General features: G+C 45.4%; 1 protein-coding gene across 4 annotated transcripts in view; it reads left to right on the top strand.

The window, feature by feature from the left end:
• Nucleotides 1-24,734, top strand: part of LOC147012671 (frizzled-3-like) — a 75,652-nt gene that overhangs the window by 48,568 nt on the left and 2,350 nt on the right. For all 4 annotated transcript variants that reach the window (XM_085853733.1, XM_085853736.1, XM_085853734.1 and 1 more), the window contains 3 exons: nt 12,556-12,679; nt 16,861-17,757; nt 24,275-24,429. In XM_085853733.1, the coding sequence (XP_085709859.1) occupies nt 12,556-12,679; nt 16,861-17,757; nt 24,275-24,429 (1,176 nt within the window). The remainder of the gene's footprint in view (nt 1-12,555; nt 12,680-16,860; nt 17,758-24,274; nt 24,430-24,734) is intronic.

Below are 24,734 nucleotides of genomic sequence, written 5' to 3'. Positions count from 1 at the left end.
AACTTCCACATTCTCTTCAATCTCATTCCCCCCTCCAGTTTTTCAAGACATCCATTCACTGCCATCTCAGATCATTCCCAATCCAAATCCATGATCTTTTCTACCCTTGTTAACCCCCCCAAATTCTCCAGTATTTCCTCCTTGGAGTTTCCTTCTCCATGCATGTCTTGCGTCCTGTTTTTGTTTGTTACATCCTGATCTGTTCAGTGTGATGGCTCTTCCATGAGCCTCGACGATGTATCCAAAAAATAAAAAAAACAGCTGAATTCTGAAAGTATGTCGTTTTTTTTTTTTTTTTGCTTTTGCATTGCAGAACCATCTATTTATGACATATGTACATAAATGGTCAAATACTTGGAATATGTCTTTCGATCCTGACTCCTCGACCTCGAATATTATTGATTCACAATCCCACAGGCAGTAGAAACAGGGTGTGAGGGTGGGGGTGGGGGGGATAAACTGGAAAAAAAGTTCATTGAGTAAAGGAAGATAAGGAACGACTACACTATAAAGAGAAAGGAGTGTGCAATGTGGGAGTAGTGAGGAGCAAAGGGAAATACACAGGAAGGAGATTGGGGTAATATAATGGGAGGGGGGGGTGATCAGAAGGGGGCATGTGTGGAGCACACACGGTGGATAGGAGTCGGTCAACATTCCACCATACTTTCATGCAAAATGAATACTTGCTCCATTATTATTGATTTGGAATTGTGAGGAGCACTCTTGTTTACACGAGTAATTGCCTTGTTTGAATGAAATGTGAAAATAAAGCACCTTGGAGGAGCTGAATGTGACTTTAAAAATGTCGAATCTTGACTCGTACTAGGTTAAGGTAACGGAGGTTAAAGGGTAACATTAACAGTGGGATGGTAGGGTAACAACTGGATACAAATGGAGCACATAGATGAACGGATAATCCAAATCATTTAAATAGAGTAATCCCAAGAAGGAAGCCAGACATACACACACACACACACACACACACACACACACACACACACACACACACACACACACACACACACACACACACACACACACACACACACACACACACACACACACACACACACACAATGTGTGTGTGTGTACTTACAAAAGCTATTTTATTTGAAGTTATAACCTTAACTTACAAGCAATTGACCGATTTCCCAACTGCCCGGATCATCAGCTGGGCACCATTTTTCATCGAGCTTTCGATCCTTTCAGCCCAGAACCTCTCCAAACGGCAGATCCACAACTCCAGTCACAGATCCACATCAGTAGATTACTCAACCTCAATGAACCCACAACTTCAAAGTTGGTTCCAGACAGTCAGTCAACACAGCAATGCAATATCCTTATTCAAACTTGTTTAATCATTACTTTTATTTAAGGTATGTATTACTGCATATGAATAACTTGAATCAAACGCCACTTTATATGATAATATATCAAGGGGCATGTGGGTGGGGCATGTGCGTGGAGGGGGGAAGGGTGGGGCATGTGCATGAAGGGGGGAAGGGTGGGGCATGTACGTGTAGGGGGGAAGGGTGGGGCATGTGCGTGAAGGGGGAAGGGTGGGGCATGTGCGTGAAGGGGGAATGGTGGGGCATGTGCGTGAAGGGGGAATGGTGGGGCATGTGCGTGGAGGGGGGAAGGGTGGGGCATGTGCATGGAGGGGGAAGGGCGGGGCATGTGCGTGGAGGGGGAAGGGCGGGGCATGTGCGTGGAGGGAGGAAGGGCGGGGCATGTGCGTGGAGGGGGAAGGGCGGGGCATATGCTTGGAGGGAGGAAGGGCGGGGCATGTGCGTGGAGGAGGAAAGGGCGGGGCATGTGCGTGGAGGGGGAATGGCGGGGCATGTGCTTGGAGGGGGAAGGGCTGGTCGTGTGCGTCAAGGGGGCAGGGTGAGGTGGGGCTTGCGTGTGGAGGAGGGAGGGGTGGAGCTTGTGTATAAAGGGTGCCGGGCTTGTGCATGGAAAGGGGGGGCGTGGTGTACGTCGAAGCGGGAAGAGCTTGTGCGAAGAGGGGGAGGGCAGAGTGTGTGTGGAGATTTTAGGGGTGAGGAGTGTGCATGGAGGGCAGAGGGAAAGGGAGGGGATGTGCGTAAACGAGGGAAGGGCCAGGGTGTGTCTGTGAATATGGGAAGAGGTAGGGGTGTGTGTAAAGATGGGAAGGGGTGGGGGTGTGTGTGGAAGGGGAAGGGGTGGGGTGTGTGTGTGAAGATGGGAAGGGGTGGGATATGTGCGTGGAGGGGGGAAGAACGGGGCATGTGCATCTGCATTGATAATTATGAGAATGTGTTGATGCGATTTTCTTCCTCGAGTTTGGGTTATCCAATTTTCCAGTCTCTCCAATGTGTTGAGTGTTTTCGTGTTTGCAATGTAAACCCTTGGGAAGTTTTGTTTTCCAAAATTGTAGCAAATTAAGAGGTGAAGCTGCGAGTGATCATGCAAAGACATGCTTGTGGAATGAGCTATCGAGGAGCCTTTAATTTTCACTTCATGGTAATTTCACATGCCTTGATCAAAGCTCATAAGAATATAATTTGATCAGTTACATTTAATCCCTTCTCTGATGTGTGTGGATAATTTAAAATGGCTTCATTATCCGAGGCTTTTATTTTCCTCATGGAGGAGCTTGCACATGAATCGCTTGGAAGAGAAAGATATTTGTCGACGTCATTGCACTTTTGCATGAATTGCAACGTCTATTAGAAGACCACGGATAAATACATATCAAATAGTGTACAGTATTTGAAGCTAGGATCCCAGTGTCAGCATTTCTGGAATCAAATGGGAGCATTAAACAGACCAATCCAATCAGTAGATGATTACCTCCACTACCGAAGGTGGACGGATGTTATGTTTTCACCTGTTTGTTTGTCTGTGACATTATATGATATCTCAAAAAGTTGTTGACGGATCCAGCTGAAATTTGGTGGACAGGTTCGGTGTGTGACAAGGAAGAATTGTTTCAATTATGGTGAAGATCCGAATGTGGAGCTGGATGCAAGAATTATTTGTTTTTTAAAAGTGATTCTTCACCATTGATAGATGGGATGAAAAATGATATATAGCATGATATCACAGAAAGTTGCAGACGAGTTATGATAAAACTTAATGGATAAGTTGGGTAGGTGACAAGAATAAGCTGATTAGCTTTTGGTTCAGGTCCGGATCCAGATCCAACCTTTCACTGTCCACCCTGGCATTGGCATGCGCCCGACTGAGTGCTTAGCTGTTCTCATCTCACTCTGTTTTTCATGTGCTCTTTTGATATCTTAACATTTCTTGTTAAAATTTATTATCCTTATCATGGTTTAACCCAACCTTGCTCTCTCTTTTCTCCTTTCAATTTTTTCTTTTTTCTTCTCTCATTGAAGATTGTCTATTGCTGTCAATTTCCGCTCCTCGGAGGGAAACGAATCTGCGAACACGCACCATGTAAATTGTAAATCATTTCGTTAGTTACCTCTACTTTTCATGCATGAAATGAATAGACACTGGATGAAGGCATATTCTGTTGGAGCAGGGAATCGAGCATGGAAAAAGAACACCGAATTATCAATACTCGGCTTCGTAATGGCACAATAAAGCCAAGGCCTGAGTCATGATACATTGCACCTCATGATGGATTGAGTGCCGGCAATCATGGTGATGCAAAAATGGCTCAAAATGTCTTTGAGAATATCATCTGATTTCTGCCCTTGCTGGCTGGATGTTTTTACGTTCGTACCATTATTGTTACGATGAAATATTTTTTTTTTAAAAATAATGAAGTACATTCATCAATAGTAGAATGAAGAACAAGTCTTGCTCGTGAAGGTTCGTGTGGATCTGCGCCGGCAGACAGGCAGCACAAATGGATGGAATCGACAGTTTGACTCCAATGAAGGGTTAGCGCCCGAAACGTCAGCTTCTCCTTGCTTCCACCACAGTTGGGGTACCTCGATGGACATCCTGTCGGTCTCTTCAGTGCATTCATTCACAATTTTTGCAGCACTGCCACTGCTTTGCATAATTTGTCGAGTGTGACGATGCTAATGACGCAATGCACCCGAGAACAGGACAGGAATTTCAAATTTGGCCAGGGTACATACGTAATGGCTTACTCTTTTCAGAATGTACATTATAAATCACGATTTTATTTGATTTTGATATTTTCGAAGCTGGTGGAAGAGACAGCAAGCTTCATAGCACACCTGAGCACACTGCAGGTGAAAGTTTTCCCCTGTAAGTTTTTAAATTCCATCCTGCACCCTACAACGTCACAACAGGTACACGTGTAACTCAGAACATCATAACATAACATAACATGAACGTAGTGGAAAGGAAGGAAATACACCAACGGCAAGGTTTCAGATGGGTTCATTGTCTGAGGCTTTTATTTTTCTGAGTGATGTTAGCCTCATGGAGTGAATTTGGAGTTTTTAAAGTTATTTTTTAAAACTTTCACAAGATCTTCAGCACCTTCAGAGGAATCGGCTTCCTAAGATAATGGGATTGTGAATCAACTGGATTATGGATTATGATATAAAACGTGCTTTATCGCTCGTGTGCGCCCAAGGGCACTGGAGAGATACTTGGAGGCAGAATGGGTATGGGGAAGAATGAGGTCAAGGGGAGGGGGGGAGGACACGGGCATGAGCAAACTGGAGACAAGGTCACGCATAGCAAAGAGAGGAATGGAAAACCAGGGATGAAACAAAAATGGAACAAAACAAACAAGATGGTGATGGAGGAAAAGGCAATAACTTGGAAAGAAAAGGGTAGATTTGGGGAGGGTTGATGGGGGTAGAAAATATCATGTTTGTGGATGAGGGTTGGGGGTGGGTGATCAGAGATGGTGGTAAGTAGCTGTTTTGAAGCCCTGTAGAGAATGAGATTTAAGAGAGTGAAGAAATTGGCATGGCAGGAAAAAGAAAAAGGAATGAATGAGTGAAGGTGGGCAGTGATTCTAGATTTGGGAGTTTTACCAGGAGGGGATTACTGGCAGACCACGTGCGCTGTGCAGAAACCCGGAGGGTTGGGGGTGTGTGTGTGTGGGGGGGGGAGAAGACTGAAAGGACAGAGGTTGTAAGACCAAAAGGAGGTGGTATAAGACAGACCACCAACCTGCCAGCAATGTTAAAATGTCATTTACATTGAGAACTTTGGATTCCACATCCTCTCGGAAAGACAGTTATGAAATGGAGGCATCACCCATGGGGAGCACTTAATTTAGCTCGGATCAAAGGCCTTTGTAGGCTTTGGGAAGTTTAGGTTTTACAAATCAATGACTTCACATGATGGAGGGAGGACAACACAATCTATGGTTGGCTTTGGTGGCCAAATTTGATATGCAGTATATGGTTAACTAAGGATAGGTCAAAGCTGATTGTGAGACCAGAAGTTTAAGAGACTGATCATCTTCAAGAATGTTTATCAGTTTTAAACAATGTTCACTCTTTTTTTTTAATGTGCTTGTTCTTTTCTGAATATGCGCAGCAGATGGCTGCTACGTGGCTGTGCTGCCGATACAGCGGCCCTTGTAGATTAGGACGGAGTTTTGAAATCTGCTCAGGTTGCCGGCAATAACTTGCCGACTCTTCGCTGAAAGACACCGTGAAATTTTTCATATCCGCCAACTAATGCTTTAAGATGGGATACCCAGCTTTTAGTGTCCATCCAAGGGTTGGCGCACTCAATGGTGAGACGTGCTGCCTACGAAACAGCAGTGTGACATTTGCAAGAACCGAAAGTGCGAACGCATTCAACTTGAAAAGATTTATCATCACCATTTTGTGAACAGTATTCATTCACGATGGCATTCCCATTTCAATAACATTATCCACAAAGAACATTTGAAGGACCAAAAAGTTGCTTGTCTGCAGGGACTGGGTTTATCCTGTATCGTGGAAGAATACGTTCCACTAAGCCTCGGCGATGTCCTTGGCCATACTTGGCCTCTTTTAATGTCTCGATACGTCATTGTGAATGAGGACTCGGTACCTCAATTAATCATTGCTCCAAGTTTATGGAGGTATCTCTGAAAATACACTCCTGCAATCATCTTGGATCCCAGAAAATAGTCCCATTGGCCTTTCATATTGAATATTGTCTGTGACTCTTTTCATGATTTTTTTTTTTAATACGTTGCTGGAACAAAGGTTCGACTTGGTGAAACCATGACTCATGAATTTAATGAATACCCTGTGACAAGAATGCTTAGTTTTCAGCCTTTCAGTGACACCGTGGGAGAATAAAAAGAAAACTACCACCTCTTGCTGCAATCTGTTTGAATTACATTTTTAGTTGGAATAAGACCTAAAGCTCCGTAGACGAGCTGTATTTAATATTTAATAGACCCAAAAGAAGAAAAATAACATCCAATGGGAAAACCATTGTAAAAAATATGGATAAATTACCACCCAAGCCCACCTCTTAATAAATTTCCTGTTTTTCCTTCCTGAGATTAGTTTGCTTCTGTATCCATCTTGTCCACCCTAATGCATCCTCCTCTACTCTTCATTATTTTCCTCATCCCTCACTTCTCAAAGTCTCCCTCTATTTTGTCCCTCATCCCTGCTGTTGGTGTTTCACCTCTCTCTCTCCTGCTGTTTCTTTGTTCTCTTGCATCCTGGTTCATTCAGTATCTCTTCCATGAGCCTTGACTCTGTAATATATATATATATATATATATATATATATATATATATATATATATATATATATATATATATATATATATATATATATATATATATATATATATATATATATATATATATATATATATATATATATCAGGGGTGCAAATTAACGGTCGCCAATGGCGCCTAACTTTTGTGATGGGCGGGTACACAATACTGCCTTACCTGCCCGGCTGGCAAATCGTCGGTGATTCCTGTTATTTTGTCCAATTTGTACGAGCTTCTCTACTAGTTTTCTCAACTCGAACTACTGTTTTTGTCCGTAGAAATCACCGGCAATTCTGCGGCGGCCATTTTGTCTGTTTTCATCTTGTTCCAAATCACGCGTGATTGTGCGAGATTTGACGGTTTGGCGCGGTTTGGACGCATTTTCTCATGCCCAGGTTGGTTAAATGAGTGAATTTGAGTGAATGAGTGAGTTTCATGGGTGAGGTTAGGTGAATCAGTGAGTTTGATGAGGCTTTTGGGTTAATGAGTGAGTTAGATGAATGAGTGAGTGAGTTTGATGGGTGAGGTTGGGTTAATGGGTGAGGTTGGGTGAATGAGTGAGTTTGATGGGTGAGGTTAGGTGGATGAGTGAGTTTATATGTGATGTTGGGTGGACGAGTACTAGCCCCACCATCGTCCTTCACCCACAACCCCCCCCCCCAATCGTCCATCAGCCACAACCTCCCCCCACAACCACCAAATCACCCACAAAAATGCCCCCCCCAGCACTACTCACAACCCCCCTGCCCCCCCCCTCATCACCCACACAAATCTCCTAACCTGCTAGCTTTGATTGACCTGGTGTTGTCTTTGCCTGCATCAACAGCTGAATGCGAGCGTGGCTTTTGTCACATGAAACGCATCAAAAGTGACCTTCGATCTACCCTTAATTCAGATGCCCTGAATGACCGTATGCTCACTCAGCTGTTGGCAGCAAGTGTTCGCCAGTTTACACCAAAACAAGCTGTAGAAGTGTGGCTCAAGAAAGGGCCGAGACAAAGGTGGCCAACTTCACTCGATGTAGTAGCACCCAAAGTCAGCCTGACAGTCTGACTCAGAATTTGTCAGATAGTGACTCTGAGAGTGATTCTGAGTCAGTCTGTCTCTCCCATTCTGAATCAGATTGAATTGTTGTGACTCTGAGTGATGAATTTGTTGCCATTATAAATGATTTTTTTTCTTTGCCAGTTCATAAAGACAGTGAGTCTGTCAAAGTTAATTAGGCCACCTACAGTACTGTAATAGTACAAGTGAGTATATTAAAAGTGTTTGATATCAAATTTGTGACTTTTGTCTTTATTTTATCGGGCCGGTAGAAATTCTGCTGGGCCGGTAACTTTTTCTAGTGACCGGCCCTGCTGGCCGGTGGATAAAAATGTTAATTTGCACTCCTGTATATTGTTGCGGTTCTGCAAACCACATCTCTCTAACAACAATAGCAGCTAACATACAGTGGTCCCCAGTCAGTTATTTCATTAATGTACATTCAGATAGTCCCTTCCTTCTTGTCTAGTAGGTCGAACAGGACAGTGCGTTGTGTAAATCTCATAGTTAGGTCTGATTAAATCTCTGAACTCATTCCTATTCTTTTTCTACCTTCTACTCTTATTCCTGAGGTAAATCCCAGCCACGATCGCGCCCTTCTCTGTGAGATGGGTCCTCGCGAAGGTCAAGCAGGCATTATACACGGGCACCCATCTGCAGAAACCGCAGCCATGCCGTGGGACCAAAAGGAACAAAATGCCAAACGCACATGCAGCGGTAATTTCCACCCACTGGGCAGACAAAATAGAAAGGATATCCAACACGATGCCCTCGCTGCACGGAACATGTGCAGAAGAAATAATACGCTAAATGCAGAAAACATACAATCAGGGATGGCACCGTTCATTCCACCACCTCTGATAACCACGAACACGATGCTCGACGGCGGGCGGACCCGTGTGCTGACCACGTGTACAATGGACTCGCGCACAGCCCGTGAAACTTTATCATCGTACAGAACGGGGCACGAATAACACTTCTTTGGTCGGGTCTGCGCATGGGGTTACAATAACGTCTTCCAGTCGGTCTTCACTCACCACGACGGCCACAAATGTCTCCCGTGGATGGCAGACATCCTCCCGCACCTCCGCCTCGATGCAGCTGCTACCAGGCAGAGGCATGCTGTGCGGCTGGATCGCTCGGGCCGAGTGGCACACCACGGAGCAGGCACGTTGACCAGCGCCAACCGCGGGTCGTCGGGGCATGCTAAGGGGTTCGGTGCAAGGCGATTCATATCACGGAGTTCGATGCAGGACGATTCATATCACGGAGTTCGGCGCAGGACGATTCATATCACGGAGTTCGGCGCAGGGCGATTCATATCACGGAGTTCGGCGCAGGGCGATTCATATCACGGAGTTCGGCGCAGGGCGATTCATATCACGGAGTTCGGCGCAGGGCGATTCATATCACGGAGTTCGGCGCAGGGCGATTCATATCACGGAGTTCGGCGCAGGGCGATTCATATCACGGAGTTCGGCGCAGGGCGATTCATATCACGGAGTTCGGCGCAGGGCGATTCATATCACGGAGTTCGGCGCAGGGCGATTCATATCACGGAGTTCGGCGCAGGGCGATTCATATCACGGAGTTCGGCGCAGGGCGATTCATATCACGGAGTTCGGCGCAGGGCGATTCATATCACGGAGTTCGGCGCAGGGCGATTCATATCACGGAGTTCGGCGCAGGGCGATTCATATCACGGAGTTCGGCGCAGGGCAATTCATATCACGGAGTTCGGCGCAGGGCGATTCATATCACGGAGTTCGGCGCAGGGCGATTCGCGTCACGGTTCTCGGAGCAAGACGATTCCGCAGCTTGGAACCATCTGGCCCGAAGTAAAGTGGATCGCTCGGGCCGAGTGGCGCACCACGGAGCAGGCACGTTGACCAGCGCCAACCGCGGGTCGTCGGGGCATGCTAAGGGGTTCGGTGCAAGGCGATTCATATCACGGAGTTTGGTGCAGGACGATGTATATCACGGAGTTCGGCGCAGGGCGATTCATATCACGGAGTTCGGCGCAGGGCGATTCATATCACGGAGTTCGGCGCAGGGCGATTCATATCACGGAGTTCGGCGCAGGGCGATTCATATCACGGAGTTCGGCGCAGGGCGATTCATATCACGGAGTTCGGCGCAGGGCGATTCGCGTCACGGTTCTCGGAGCAAGACGATTCCGCAGCTTGGAACCATCTGGCCCGAAGTAAAATGGATCGCTCGGGCCGAGTGGCGCACCACGGAGCAGGCACGTTGACCAGCGCCAACCGCGGGTCGTCGGGGCATGCTAAGGGGTTCGGTGCAAGGCGATTCATATCACGGAGTTTGGTGCAGGACGATGTATATCACGGAGTTCGGCGCAGGGCGATTCATATCACGGAGTTCGGCGCAGGGCGATTCATATCACGGAGTTCGGCGCAGGGCGATTCATATCACGGAGTTCGGCGCAGGGCAATTCATATCACGGAGTTCGGCGCAGGGCGATTCATATCACGGAGTTCGGCGCAGGGCGATTCGCGTCACGGTTCTCGGAGCAAGACGATTCCGCAGCTTGGAACCATCTGGCCCGAAGTAAAGTGGATCGCTCGGGCCGAGTGGCGCACCACGGAGCAGGCACGTTGACCAGCGCCAACCGCGGGTCGTCGGGGCATGCTAAGGGGTTCGGTGCAAGGCGATTCATATCACGGAGTTTGGTGCAGGACGATGTATATCACGGAGTTCGGCGCAGGGCGATTCATATCACGGAGTTCGGCGCAGGGCGATTCATATCACGGAGTTCGGCGCAGGGCGATTCATATCACGGAGTTCGGCGCAGGGCGATTCATATCACGGAGTTCGGCGCAGGGCGATTCATATCACGGAGTTCGGCGCAGGGCGATTCATATCACGGAGTTCGGCGCAGGGCGATTCGCGTCACGGTTCTCGGAGCAAGACGATTCCGCAGCTTGGAACCATCTGGCCCGAAGTAAAATGGATCGCTCGGGCCGAGTGGCGCACCACGGAGCAGGCACGTTGACCAGCGCCAACCGCGGGTCGTCGGGGCATGCTAAGGGGTTCGGTGCAAGGCGATTCATATCACGGAGTTTGGTGCAGGACGATGTATATCACGGAGTTCGGCGCAGGGCGATTCATATCACGGAGTTCGGCGCAGGGCGATTCATATCACGGAGTTCGGCGCAGGGCGATTCATATCACGGAGTTCGGCGCAGGGCGATTCATATCACGGAGTTCGGCGCAGGGCGATTCATATCACGGAGTTCGGCGCAGGGCGATTCATATCACGGAGTTCGGCGCAGGGCGATTCATATCACGGAGTTCGGCGCAGGGCGATTCATATCACGGAGTTCGGCGCAGGGCGATTCATATCACGGAGTTCGGCACAGGGCGATTCGCGTCACGGTTCTCGGAGCGAGACGATTCCGCAGCTTGGAACCATCTGGCCCGAAGTAAAGTGGAGCTGCCAGGGCCCAATCAGAGCGCCCTATTCGGATGACGACACATCGCTTCGGGTTGTCACCCCCACCCGCACCATGGGATCTATAAAAGGATGCGTCGCGGAGCCGCTAGTCATCGTTCAAGTGGCGTTCCTGCCCATCGTTCCTGTCTTTATTCCCGTCGGCTCATTCTGTCTGGCTTGGTATCGACAACCTTCCAATTCGCCTGCTGACTCCGCTTTATTCACCGCCTCGTCGTCTCTCTCCGCACATTGGCTTCTGACTCCTCCCAAGTTCCTCCCTTCACGCCCAACGGTCGCGTCTCATTCTCTGGACCGATGCTAGCTGCATGAGTGCCATGAAGCAAGAGACGATGCCCCAGCTGTCAGGGAGGTATCGCCCAGCGGAGAATCCCCCCAAAACGTATTGGTGGCATGGTCGGGCAATCCTGCAAGGTATTGAGAGACCGTTAGCCTCATCTCCTCTCCTTTTTATCTTCATTAACTCCTCTTCGTGTGTGTGTGTGCGTGCGTGCGTGTGTGTATATATGTGTGTCCTCGTGGCTGTCCTTGCTTAAGTTCAGATTGTACAAGAATTATATCGGGATATCTCTGCTCTGTGTCTGCTTTTGTAAGTTGCTTGTATTGTTGCTGCACCTCTCACATTTCTTCCTTTATGTGCTTCACACCACAACAATAAACAACATTCACTGTGCCACATATCTTTCCTCGCCTGCCTGTAATAAATCTTTGCAGAAATCTTCCCAGCTTGTTTTTGTCTTCTTTCATTGATCCAGCATGGTCCGTATCCTAACTTAGCTGGGACTTTATTCCCAACTATCCGTTCCTTTTAGCCAGTACGTCCTTGGCAGCATCGCTCGGCTGCATCGAATCTGGTAAAGTGATACCGTTCGGACAAGGCGTACCGAGGGCGTGTCCCCCGGTAATTAGGTCACGTGATGAATTAGGTAACCCGATTAACCCAAAGACAGGAGGACCCTAGGTCACGTGATTGAGTTATTGGTGTTCACAGTCGGTTAGCGACCCGCCGCGTCACAGAATTATCCGTGTGCGATGGCCTGCAATTCCGGGGAGTCTGGTGGGAACCCGAGATAGCTTTTCCCCCTGGTGGTCTTCTCACCCGACCCCCGGCCTGCAACAATATATATAACAGGAAGAGGAGATTAAAAAAACAGGATATAGTGAGAATAACAAGCATTTATAATGTTTGTCTCGGCTGCAGTTTTGTGTCTGTACTGCACAATATTTCCAGAAACAGGTGTCACGACTTCGACTCACTTATGTCGTTTTTTTGATGGTACGTAATCGGTCATGTACTCACCCCTCCTCCATTCCTGGCTGATAACTCCTACTCTTCAGAATTAATTAATTTCATTTGTGTTTTTTTCTTATTGACAGGCTTAGAGACTGCATGTTCAACGAGTCATCGAGGATCCGACCCACATTGTCCGGCACCGTGACCAGCAGTGCTCCACAACAGGACCACAGAGACTTGGGCTTCTGGTGCCCTCGTGAGTACAAAGTGCGTACAATGAATACCCCATTTGATTTCCCGGTGTAAATTATTTAATTATTTGTTTGGATCAATCTTATGCTCACGACAATACCTTTGGTTGTAGCAACAACCCAAAGTTGTCAAAATTAAGCAGATACAAAACAATAATGAAAAACTCCGAAACCAAAGGTGGCATCGTCGCAGCATCTGATAAACCACACAATGTCTTTTGTTAAGGTTTAAGGTCAGCATCCTGCCCTTGTATGAGTATGTCGCACATAAGCTATGCGACGTCGCATCGCTAATCAATAATCGTTAGTTTTCAACAATGTCCGTCTGCTGTCCATCTCACATTGTTATCGTAAATTAGCTTTTGATAAAATGTAAGTAGGAATGCGATGAGATGACATCGTAGGGTGTGCTAATGGCAACGAGAATTTTGGGGAGTGGAAGAAAGACAACAGTAGAAGTCGTATGTGGACTACAACTTTGCTGCAGTGGTAATCCAGAGCAAAAAAAAAAAACCTGTGGATGTTGTGGCTGTCAGTGATTGTTGAAAGAGAAAGATCCTGCCAAGGGCTGTCATGAAGCGCACGTGTTGATGCTGTCGGTCTGTACAAAGGCACCGACGTGGCTTGATGTGTCTGTCCAAAGGCGCCACCACGCGGCCTGCTCCGACAATACAGGATTATCAGGAATGAAGAATTTATTGTTTCCTTCATCCACAAATATGTGACTCCTACATATCAACTGTTTACCTCAACACTGACATTGTTTTAAAAGATTATCTTTTATTTCTAAATCGCTCTGTTCATGCACTTGGACATCGGTAACATCAAACGGCCCTTGTGTGAACCCTGAAACTGTGTGTACACAGAGGACTGGGCTATAAATTATTTGTACAACCAGAAGCGATTCAATGTACGCTTTCTGAAGTTTTTAATTGAAGTTTTTTTCTTTTTAATAATTGAGAAGACATTTTTATTTTCGCACAAAAAGGGTGCAGTTGTGTGAATCCTTACTCTAATGTCATAAGGAGTCAGATCACCGAGTCCTCATTAACAGGTTGAATCCAATTTAGGGATGATTCGTATAAAAAAAACCAAAACGATTAATTAGAACGGCACTCGTAGAGCGCAAAGTCTCACTTCGCGCGCTCATTCTGAACAAAAATTCCATCGTGAACTGAACACGCTGCTATTATGGCCCATATACCATATCATTCATGCACACTATTATGTCACATAGTTTCTTGGCACGGGTTGTGATTTCATAAATTGAATTCTTCACTCACATCGGGTCGTAGATCAGCTACATGAAGTTTCAGATTTTTTTGGATAAGGGTTTAAATTCAACCAATTATGGCTGCAATGCCACTTCAATTATCTCATCGTTATCACCAACACCTTGTGGGGAGTTTGTGACATATGCCAAGTTTAGATTTTTTTGTTGAGCGGTTTTGGAGGAAATGATATCGAAATTTTTTTTTCCTTTAATTCAATATGGCTGCCATGCCATGTGACGTTATGTTGTCAGAGTTATCAATAAAATATTCTTCATGGGGAGTCCCTCCTATGTTTAAAATTTTACATCGATCGGATAAGTTGTTGCAGAGAAAAACTTTTTGTCAAACGAAAATATATTGCAGTTCTGTGAAACCGCATGCCTCCAAGGCAATGGCACACAACATACAGCGATCCCAATACAGTTATTTCAACAGTATTTGTATTAGTTAGTCCCTTCCACCATGTGTTTAGTGAGTAAAGGGGAAAGATTCATTGCGTGGGACTCTTTCAGTCAGACCTCACAACTCATTAACCTTTAAACCTGGCAGTTCTTCCACTCTTTTTCTTCCACCCCCTTTTTCTCACAGGAAACACTCAAGCAAGCCAGCACGCAAATCAGAAAACATCATTAGAAACCAAGCATTCACGCTGTGAGAGCCTCCCATGCGTTTGCGCTGCGAGTGCCTCCCGTGTGTTTGCGCTGCGAGAGCCTCCCGTGCATTTGTGCTGCGAGTGCCTCCCGTGTGTTTGCGCTGCGAGTGCCTCCCGTGTGTTTGCGCTGCGGTGCCTCCCGTGCGTTCATGCTGTGACCCCCTCCCGTGTGTTTGCCGACCAATTTTCCATTCAAACAGCGTGCCAATTCTCAACACCCTACAATCCTCCCTCACGACAAATGCCACATGTTCCCACTACAGTATAACCGCCACAACTGCCACATGCTCATCAAACTCTCACCATAGCCTTGAAGGACACGGAGTAGACATAGGTCGGGTTATTTTGGGGCATAATTCTAAGTGTGAACGTGCGCTGGAGTTTATTAAGGACCTACGGGCGGTGCAGGGATTTCCGTAAAAATCCCACGTTTTAATGGAGGCCAGCGCACGTTCAGGGCCGGAGAGCGCCTTCAAAATCCACGGCCACATGTAAAGGTCAGAGCTGTTACGCATGGCACTGTTGGCGAGCGATTGAACCATATTTTGGTTTTTGGGCCTGGCGGGGCATGGCTACGACCGCCATGGACCAATGGGGAAGTTTGATTTTGTTAACAGCCCTGTTTGATCCGATTTTTGGCTCTTCCCCTCGTCCGGTACTCATAAAAAGATTAAATAACTCAAATATCTAGATCCAGATTCGGATCTTCACCAAAACGGAATCAATTCTTCCTTGTCACACACCCAACCTGTCCACCAAGTTTCACCCCAATCCGTCCACAACTTTTTGGGATATCCTGCATACAAACAAGGAAAAGATGTCATGCAGAGTACTACTCCACCCCCCTCTCCAAAGGTTGCCATGCATACATCAAATTGTCCATTTCATTTAGATAAAAATTCACAATCTTAAAGCTCAGGTCAATCGGATGAAAATTGATTATTTTTCAGATTGAAATTGTTGATTTTAGAAGTTTGACCTTTTAACCTCCATTCCCCCCCCACCAAAATTCAGTGATGCACTCACTGTACAATTGCTGCTTAATTTTCAGGTTACTCAGATGAAATTGATGATTTTTCAGATTAAATTTGATGCTTTTAGAAGTTTGACCTTAATTGAGTTGACCTTTAACCTTTTGACCTCAAAAATAGTTGCTTTCACAATTCAGTGATGCAATATGCAAATCCTGTTCAACTTTCAAATCAATTGGATGAAAAATGATGATTTTAGAAATTTGACTTCAAGATTACCTTTGATCTTTGACGTCAAAATCAATAGGCTTCTCATTTGAGATTACCTTTACAAATTGGTAAAGTTTCATGATGATTGGTTTTGAATCGTGATCTGTCGGCGACAGACAGACAGACAGACAGACAGACAGACAGAATAACAAAATCGACTGACCAATATACTTGAAAAATCTTCGATTTTGCAAGTAACAACCAGCCAGACAGTAGTGAAAACATAACCTTCTTCCACTTTCAGTGGTGGAGGTAATTATATTAGCATAATAATATTAGCATTATATAATAATAATATAAACAATAGTAATAATAATTGACAAAAATAATACGGATCATGGCATGACCCCCTTTGCTCCTGTAGTGATGAGGTGAACTAGTGAATAAAATGTCCAATTGTTTTTTAACTGTCGTTTTTGTCAAGTTTAGTTCAAGTACAAAGCGGATGTGGATGGCCTTCACATTTTGAGATACTTTCTAGTTTATATTGGGAAGGTATTGTCAGACATCAGGACTGTCTTGGTTGTCGTTCAGAATAAATAACTTGAACAAACAAACAAATAAACAAATAAATAAAAGCAACATTTTTTTTCTTCTTTTTTTTTTCCTGTCTCGTTCTCTCTTTCATGTATGTGCATCCTCTTCTGCTTAGGTTCATCACTTCCTGTGTCTGTTGTCTTTATTTGTTTAACATACTCTGATTATGCTGGACGACGACAGCTGAGAATGTGGTGCAAGCATGATGGGCGAAACAGTCTTTTTGATGTCTGAATTTCTTTTGATCTTCGTATTATTTGTCGCTTCTCCATGTCGAAGGTCAGTCAATCGATTTTTACGTCATCACGAACATTACAGGAATGGTTCTTGCAGTCTTAATTGCAGCGATCTTCATAAAAGTATGCTCGCATTTCAGTTCAGGTTTAATTATTTAAAAAAAAAATCGGTAATTAATACAAATAAAAAACCTTGAAATGTGTTTCATGTTGGCATTGCTTGTAGCTTAATTATATTATCATTTCTTCCTTCACAGGTGCTTCCAGGCATGGGTTATTCCTTCTTGGGCGTACCTGACTGCTCTCCACCCTGCCCCAGCATGTTCTTTTCGAAACATGAGGTTTCCTTCACTCGCAGTGTCGTGGCTGCAGTTGCAGGACTGTGTTTTGTCTCCGCAGCATTCACAGTGCTGACCTTTCTGCTGGACTACTCCCGATTCCGTTATCCTGAGAGACCTATTGTCTTCTATGCCCTCTGTTACATGGGTTTGTCGCTAGCCTATCTTGTGGGATCTACAGGGGGTGAAGGTTCAGCAGCATGCAATGCGGCTAATCAGGCCATTGGCCTTGCACCTACGGTGATGCAGGGTTTGCGTGCAAGGCCCTGCACAGTACTGTTCATGCTTGCATACTTCTCAGCGATGGCAGGTGCAGCATGGTGGGTCATCCTTGCAGTCACATGGTTCCTTGCTGCTGGCCTAAAGTGGGGGCGGGAAGCGATTGAGCAAAAATCCCTTCTTTTTCATGGCCTAGCCTGGGGCCTGCCTGGCTTGCAGACAGTCGCTGTGCTGGCATTGGGCAAGGTGGAAGGAGACGGTCTGAGTGGAGTTTGTTTTGTGGGTCTTCACAACCTTTTAGCATTGCGCTACCTTGTGCTACTGCCTCTGTGCCTATACGTGATCGCTGGAGCCTCGCTTTTGACCGCTGCCCTGGTGTCGTTGAATTGCGTACGACGGCAGATGCGTCATGATGGTCGTAACCAGAGCAAGCTCATTCGCTTCATGACCCGCATTGTACTCTTCAGCTTGTTGTACCTGCTACCGCAGCTTGCCGCTCTGGTATGCCACTTTGCTGAGCACATGATGAGACCCACTTGGGAGATGGCCTGGTTCCATGAAAACTGTAACCGTCTTCACATACCCTGCCCTCCTAAGGTCTGTTGCTTCGAACTTAAATCTTAAATTTAATTTTACTTTGTCTTTATTTTGCCACCTACCTCCCTCCCCTCCTTGCCCCCAGCCCACTCCTCCAGGGAATGGAGATATTATCTGCTTCTTTCTTTCCATTACAACAAATTACAATCGCACACCATTTCTTCATTTCTGCACAAATCCTCTTCACATTTGGGATGGATGTATCACACTCTTTTTGTAGTTTCCCCCCCCCCCCATTTAGGGCTGAGAGGTTAGCCTGGAGGTGTGCACACTCGCCTCTAAGCTGTCGAGCCTGGGTTAGAATCCCAACAGAGCTGTAAACTGTCATCTCGGTGTTTCACAGGTGAGTTTATTCACCAATGTGTTTGCCCTCCCTCGGATGGACGTCAAAACTGCTCTCTCATCTGCTGACAATACGTGGTGGATGTTAAAGATCTCTTGGTGTCCTTCACGAAGAGTATGTGAGCCATTGCGAGAACCATAAACAAATTCTAAATTCCTGCCCTAACTATTGCTGGGAGAGGGATGGCCAGCATGACCTTGGCTGAGAAACTGCTTCCACAGAAGCAACACTGTAACACAGAGTATGGTACATTGGATCTCAATTTAGGTGGGTCAAAGGTCAGGTCAGGTATGGGAGCATGCGCCGGAGCAGCGCGTCGGTGCGTCCACTTTCCGCCAGTACTCCAGGGGCCTCTGTCTGGCCATCCCCCAGGCAGATACCTGGCCCATCCCTATCTCCTTGAGATTCTGATCAACCTGCTGTAACCACGAGGAACGTGGTCGGCCCATTGGCCTCCTCCACTCACGAGGCTCCCTCGCTGAGAGAATCTAGATCAGTGTCAGGAAAACGAGCCACATGTCCATACAGCCGCAGCTAAGGCTCGTGGACTATGCAGATAATAAATCTCATTTCAGTCTCTCTCAGCAACCACTCACTGGACACAAAGTCTGATCAGCGATGGCCAAGGATTCTCTGAAGAGACTTGATTCCAAAATAATTGTCTCTATCTTGGATCCCTGGTTAGAGTCCAACTCTCACATCCATAGGGCAAGACTGGAAGCATCAAGGAACTGAAGATTCGGACTTTCGTCCTCTGCACAGATATCGGCAGTGCCACACCCCATTATCCAGTGAATCCACGACTCCCCAGGCCCGACCCAGACGTCTATTGACCTCTGACTCGCAGCCAGCAGAGACATGAATATCACAACCAAAGTAAGTGAATCTCTCCGTGACCTCAACATCCTCGCCACAAACAGGTACAGACAGGACAGCAGCATCCAATATGTCATTGAAAGCCTGGATCTTAGTTTTGACCCAGGAAACCCGTAATCCCAGCGGTTCTGACTCCCCATTCAGCACCCCGAGGGCCCCAAAAAGGATATCTAGAGTCTCCGCAAAGATGACTGCATCATCTGCGAAATCAAGGTCAGAGATCTTGACATTCCCAAACGATGCACCGCAGCTTGATCTCCCCGACATCGTCCCCATAATCGAGTCCATACAAGTGTTGAAATGTGTGTGGGCCAGTGCACACCCTGGACATCTGGGGCGGCCATCTTGAAAAAAAAAGTTTTTTCGCCATATCGATTTGAAATTTGAGTTACACATATACCACCTGAAAAGGAAGGACCCTATTGATTTTGGGCGTGGCCGGATCCAAGATGGCCGACTGGGGCGGCCATCTTGAAAAAAATATTTTTTGTAAAAAAATGGAAAACTGCTTATCTGATTTCAATTATTTTTGGTTACTATGTTCCTCACCCCTGGGGAACTTTTTCGTGATGATGACCAAATGGTGTCTTGTTTCCAATTCACCTCCCTCATTATCTGGAATATGTGTGACCTTTTTCATTCAATGGCGGGGGATTCCCCATCTCTGATGGCATATTTTATTATTATTATTATTATTACAGCGCGTGCGCTGGTATAAAATTGCACCGAGTTTGAAATGTCCCCGGTGACTACGATGTCTCCGGTGTCCCCCCCCCCCCCCCACGCGCCTCAAGTGACTGCGAATGACAGCCGTCCGGTAGATGGCAGTGCGTAACCCAGACGGTAATGGCGACAATTGACGGAAATACCCGAGTATTCATGGGCCGACAACTGACGGAAATACACACAACTGACGGAAACATCTGAAGAGATAATAATAATAATTTGCTGGTTTCCGCATGAACTACACATTAGATTCACACAATACTGCCTTTTTCAATGGAAATTTGTGAAACTAATGTGTTATATATACAGTAGGGAGAACAAGTATTTGATACACTTCCGATTTTGCAGGTTTTCCCACTTGCAAAGCACGTAGAGGTCTGTAATTTTTATCATAGGTACACTTCAACTGTGAAAGACGGATCTGAAACAAAAATCCTGAAAATCACATTGTATGATTTTTAAATAATTAATTTGCATTTTATTGCATGAAATAAGTATTTGATCACCTACCAACCAGTAAGAATTCTGGCTCTCACAGACCTGTTAGTTTTGTCTTTAAGAAGCCCTCCCATTCTCCACTCATTACCTGTACTAACTGCACCTGTTTGAACTCGTTATCTGCATAAAAGACAGCTGTCCACAGTCAGTCAATCAATCAGACTCCAAGCTCTCCACAATGGGCAAGACCAGAGAGCTAAGGACATCAGGGACAAAATTGTAGACTTGCACAAGGCTGGGATGGGCTACAGAACAATAGGCAAGCAGCTTGGTGAGAAGGCAACAACTGTTGGCACAATTATTAGAAAATGGAAGAAGTTCAAGATAACAGTCAATCTCCCTCGGTCTGGGGCTCCATACAAGATCTCACCTCGTGGAGCCTCAATGGTCATGAGAAAGGAGGGATCAGCCCAGAACTACACGGCAGGACCTGGTCATTGACCTGAATAGAGCTGGGACCACAGTATCAAAGAAAACCATAAGTAACACACTACGCCGTCATGGATTAAAATCCTGCAGCGCAGGCAAGGTCCCTCTGCTCAAGCCAGTGCATGTCCAGGCCCGTCTGAAGTTTGCCAATGACCATCTGGATGATCCAGAGGAGGAATGGGAGAAGGTCATGTGGTCTGATGAGACCAAAATAGAGCTTATTGGTTTAAACTCCACTCGCCGTGTTTGGAGGAAGAAGAAGCATGAGTACAACCCCAAGAACACCATCCCAACCGTGAAGCATGGAGGTGGAAACATCATTTTTTGGGGAGGCTTTTCTGCAAATGGGACAGGACGACTGCACCGTATTGAGGGGAGGATGGATGGATCCATGTATCGTGAGATCTTGGCCAACAACCTCCTTCCCTCAACCTCAACAAGAGCATTGAAGATGGGGCGTGGCTGGGTCTTCCAGCATGACAATGACCCGAAACACACAGCCAGGGAAACTAAGGAGTGGCTCCGTAAGAAGCATCTCAAGGTCCTGGAGTGGCCAAGCCAGTCTCCAGACCTGAACCCAATAGAAAATCTTTGGAGGGAGCTGAAAGTCTGTGTTGCTCAGCGACAGCCCCGAAACCTGAAGGATCTGGAGAAGATCTGTATGTAGGAGTGGGCCAAAATCCCTGCTGCAGTCTGTGCAAACCTGGTTAAGAACTACAGGAAACGTCTGATCTCTGTAATTGCAAACAAAGGTTTCTGTACCAAATATTAAGTTCTGTTTTTCTGATGTATCAAATAGTTATTTCATGCAATAAAATGCAAATTAATTATTTAAAAATCATACAATGTGATTTTCAGGATTTTTGTTTTAGATTCCGTCTTTCACAGTTGAAGTGTACCTATGATAAAAATTACAGACCTCTACGTGCTTTGTAAGTGGGAAAACCTGCAAAATCGGCAGTGTATCAAATTCTTGTTCTCCTCACTGTATATGAAAACCATTGAATTTATTGCTTGACGGAAAAAAAAAACCAAGAAACGCTTCCCTCTCGTATACGAACGAACGAAAGACGTCATTTCCGCCCACCATGGCATTTCGCGCCGAACACTGAAAGCCAAGTTCTTCTTTTTTAACATCATTCTTTTGCGGCCCCCTGCCACGCTGTATCGAACGATTTCATTCCTTCTGTTTATATATATATATATATATATATATATATATATATATATATATATATATATATATATATATATATATATATATATATATATATATATATATATAATTAAAGGTGCTTATCACAATAATAAGATTTTTACATTTCAAATATTAAGTACACTTTTTAATTGTTTTTCAACTGAAAAAGCATAAATTGCATATTTTAACATTAGTGTACTCATTTGCTTCACCACATGCGCTGTATTGAAGGATTTCACTTGTTTATTTATGTTTTGCTTGCCAATACTTTTTTTTTTAAGAGGAGACCTGCTCGAACGCCACGAACCCTACAGAAAAAAACAAAGCAGGCAGGTATTGATCCGGTGTCTTCCTTTGAATTTCACAAGGGGTCAAAGTTTAAAATTGGGATAGCATTGAGGGTTCTGACCTGCCGAGCCTTTATGTTTAAACTGATCCACACAAGACTTCGCACAATTGCCACAGCCCCATTAAAGTAGATAGACATTAGTCCGGTGTCTTCCTTTTAATTTCACAAGGGGTCAAAGTGGATTTGGTGGTGAAGCATTTGTTCGTGACTGGCTGATTGTACATTTTTATGTTGTTATTTAATTACGAGGGTGAGTCAAAAAGTATCCGCAATATATTTTTTTTATTTAAATAATATAACCACATTTGAGCCTGCACAAGTGCATCATTTTTCCCACATTGTCACCCTCATTTTCAACACACTTTGTCCATCAGTTCACAAGCTTCTATATGTCCTCAGAAAAAAGAAATGTTTTTGGCTGAGTGATGAGTCATACATACACCGCTTATTTCACTTGTTGGTCACTGGCAAAGTGGCAGCCTCTTAAAGCATCTTTGAGTGAACCAAACAGGTGAAAGTCCGAAGGAGCCAGGTCAGGACTGTACAGAGGATGCTCCAACATCTCAAAGTTCAATTGTCAGAGGACTTCCACAGTATTGGCGGCATTGTGTGGACGGGCATTGTCATGCAACAATGCAACACCTTTTGACAGTAGCCCTCAGCGTTTCCATCGAATAGCTGTTTTCAATTCGTCCCGGAGCATTTCACAATAACGGACACTGTTTACCGTTGTGTCCCCCTCTTGATAGTGTTACAAAATTGGGCCTCATGAGTCCCAGAAAAGTGTGATCATCAATTTTCCGGCCAATGGTTGACTTTTGAATTTCTTTTTGACTGGTGATGTCGGATGTTTCCACTCCATGTTCTGGTGTTTGCTTTCTGGCTCATAATGATGGATCGACATCTCATCTCCAGTGACAATGCGTCTCAAAAGCATTCCCTTCATGACGAAAGCAGGTCAAAAGGTTTTGGCAGATTGTCAAAGAGATCCGCTTGAGCTGTGAGTTGTTTTGGAACCCATGTTGTAGAAACTTTATGAAAGCCAAGTCGGCTGTTGATGATTTAATGTGTCGAACCATGACAGATGTTCAGATGTTGTGCCACTTCGTCATCAGTCGACCGTCGGTTATCCAGAATCATGGCGCGGACTCGTTCGATGTTTTATTCTGTTGTGGACGTGGATTATACGTTTTCACCCTTTAGTTTATCGGCCATCCAGATCGTTCTTCTTCAGTGACACTTGTGCGACCAGTTTTGAACACGGTAATCCAATCATACACACTCTGCTGCAGTAAAGCACTGTTCCCATATAGTGCTGAAAGTCTGCGATGGATTTCTGCTCCTGGTGCAGCTTCATCCCACAAAAATCGTATCACTGCATGCTCCTCTTATTTGGTGCAAACGGACAGCGGAGCGGTCATGTTAACTCCCTTACAACGACACAACTACAGGCTGCTCAAGGTTGAAACTGCAGGTACAAGCACGAACTGTCTGCACCATTGTGAAGCAATTACAATAAGCAATGTGGTCAACACAACACAGTTATTAATCAATCATTGCGGATACTTTTCGACTCGCTCTCGTCTGTTGCATTTTAATGAGCTGTTTTTCTTTCAATGCTAACGGTATTTAATCCCGAAAAAGAGAAATCAGATGATGGTTGCAGAACTGTACTAATATCCTTGGTTCAAAATTGTTTCCGTTCATCTCAATGTTCCATCTGAAATTTTGCTGCCTTTTCCAGATGGCCTTTTATTGAGTTAACGCTATATTGCAGGGTTGTTCCTGTTTTTATATGTTCAGATGTCGCATTTATTCCTCCTTTTCAAAATCGACTTTTGAAATTGATTTGTGGAAATACTGCACGTAGCTACAGTGGAAATTGCCTGAATGTTCTGAGCACTGAGTTTAATTTGCTGCCTTGTTAGAACCCCTGCGAGATTGCACCTGCTTTGAAGTGTCAGCTAAGTGGTACCATATGCCTCTAACAGTATAATAAGTTTCCAAATATAAATTAAAAAGGACACTTCTTACATGTTTCCTCTACATTCCAACTCTTTACTCATTCTTTGCTTTCTCATCTTGTCTTGCCATTTAGGCCATGGATGCTGGCCTGCAAAGGCCTCAACTTGCATTTTTTCTGACCAAGTACCTGACCACACTTGCTGCTGGTATCCCTTCTGTTTTTTGGGTTAGCAGCTGCAAGACTGTACATGAGTGGGCGTCCTTCCTTTTGGGTCGGCGGAGGGGAAGGTGAGGAGCCAACTCAGATTTGTGTATCGCATTACCAAAACGACACAATTTCTCAGATTCTGATGTACCATACTCTTGTGACAGAGTGACGTTCATTCCAAAGCAGTTTATTGGAAAGGAACATACTGGGTGGTTTGCCATTCCCTTCCCAGTATGTAGTTGGGGCAGGAATTTGTAATTTGTTCATGTTGCTGGCGATAGTTCGCCTATTCTTCGCAAAGGACACTGTGGCATCTTCAACACTCACCAACGTATACTGGCAGACAGAACGCACAGTTTAATGTCCATCCGAGGGACGACACACA

The sequence above is a fragment of the Eptatretus burgeri genome, chromosome 14 (genome assembly GCF_056783735.1).
Source record: "Eptatretus burgeri isolate ZD-2024b chromosome 14, Ebu_testis_v1, whole genome shotgun sequence".
Lineage (NCBI taxonomy): Eukaryota > Metazoa > Chordata > Myxini > Myxiniformes > Myxinidae > Eptatretus > Eptatretus burgeri.
The sequence above is the reverse complement of the archived record's forward strand: the minus strand, read 5'-3'. Positions and strand labels throughout refer to the sequence as shown.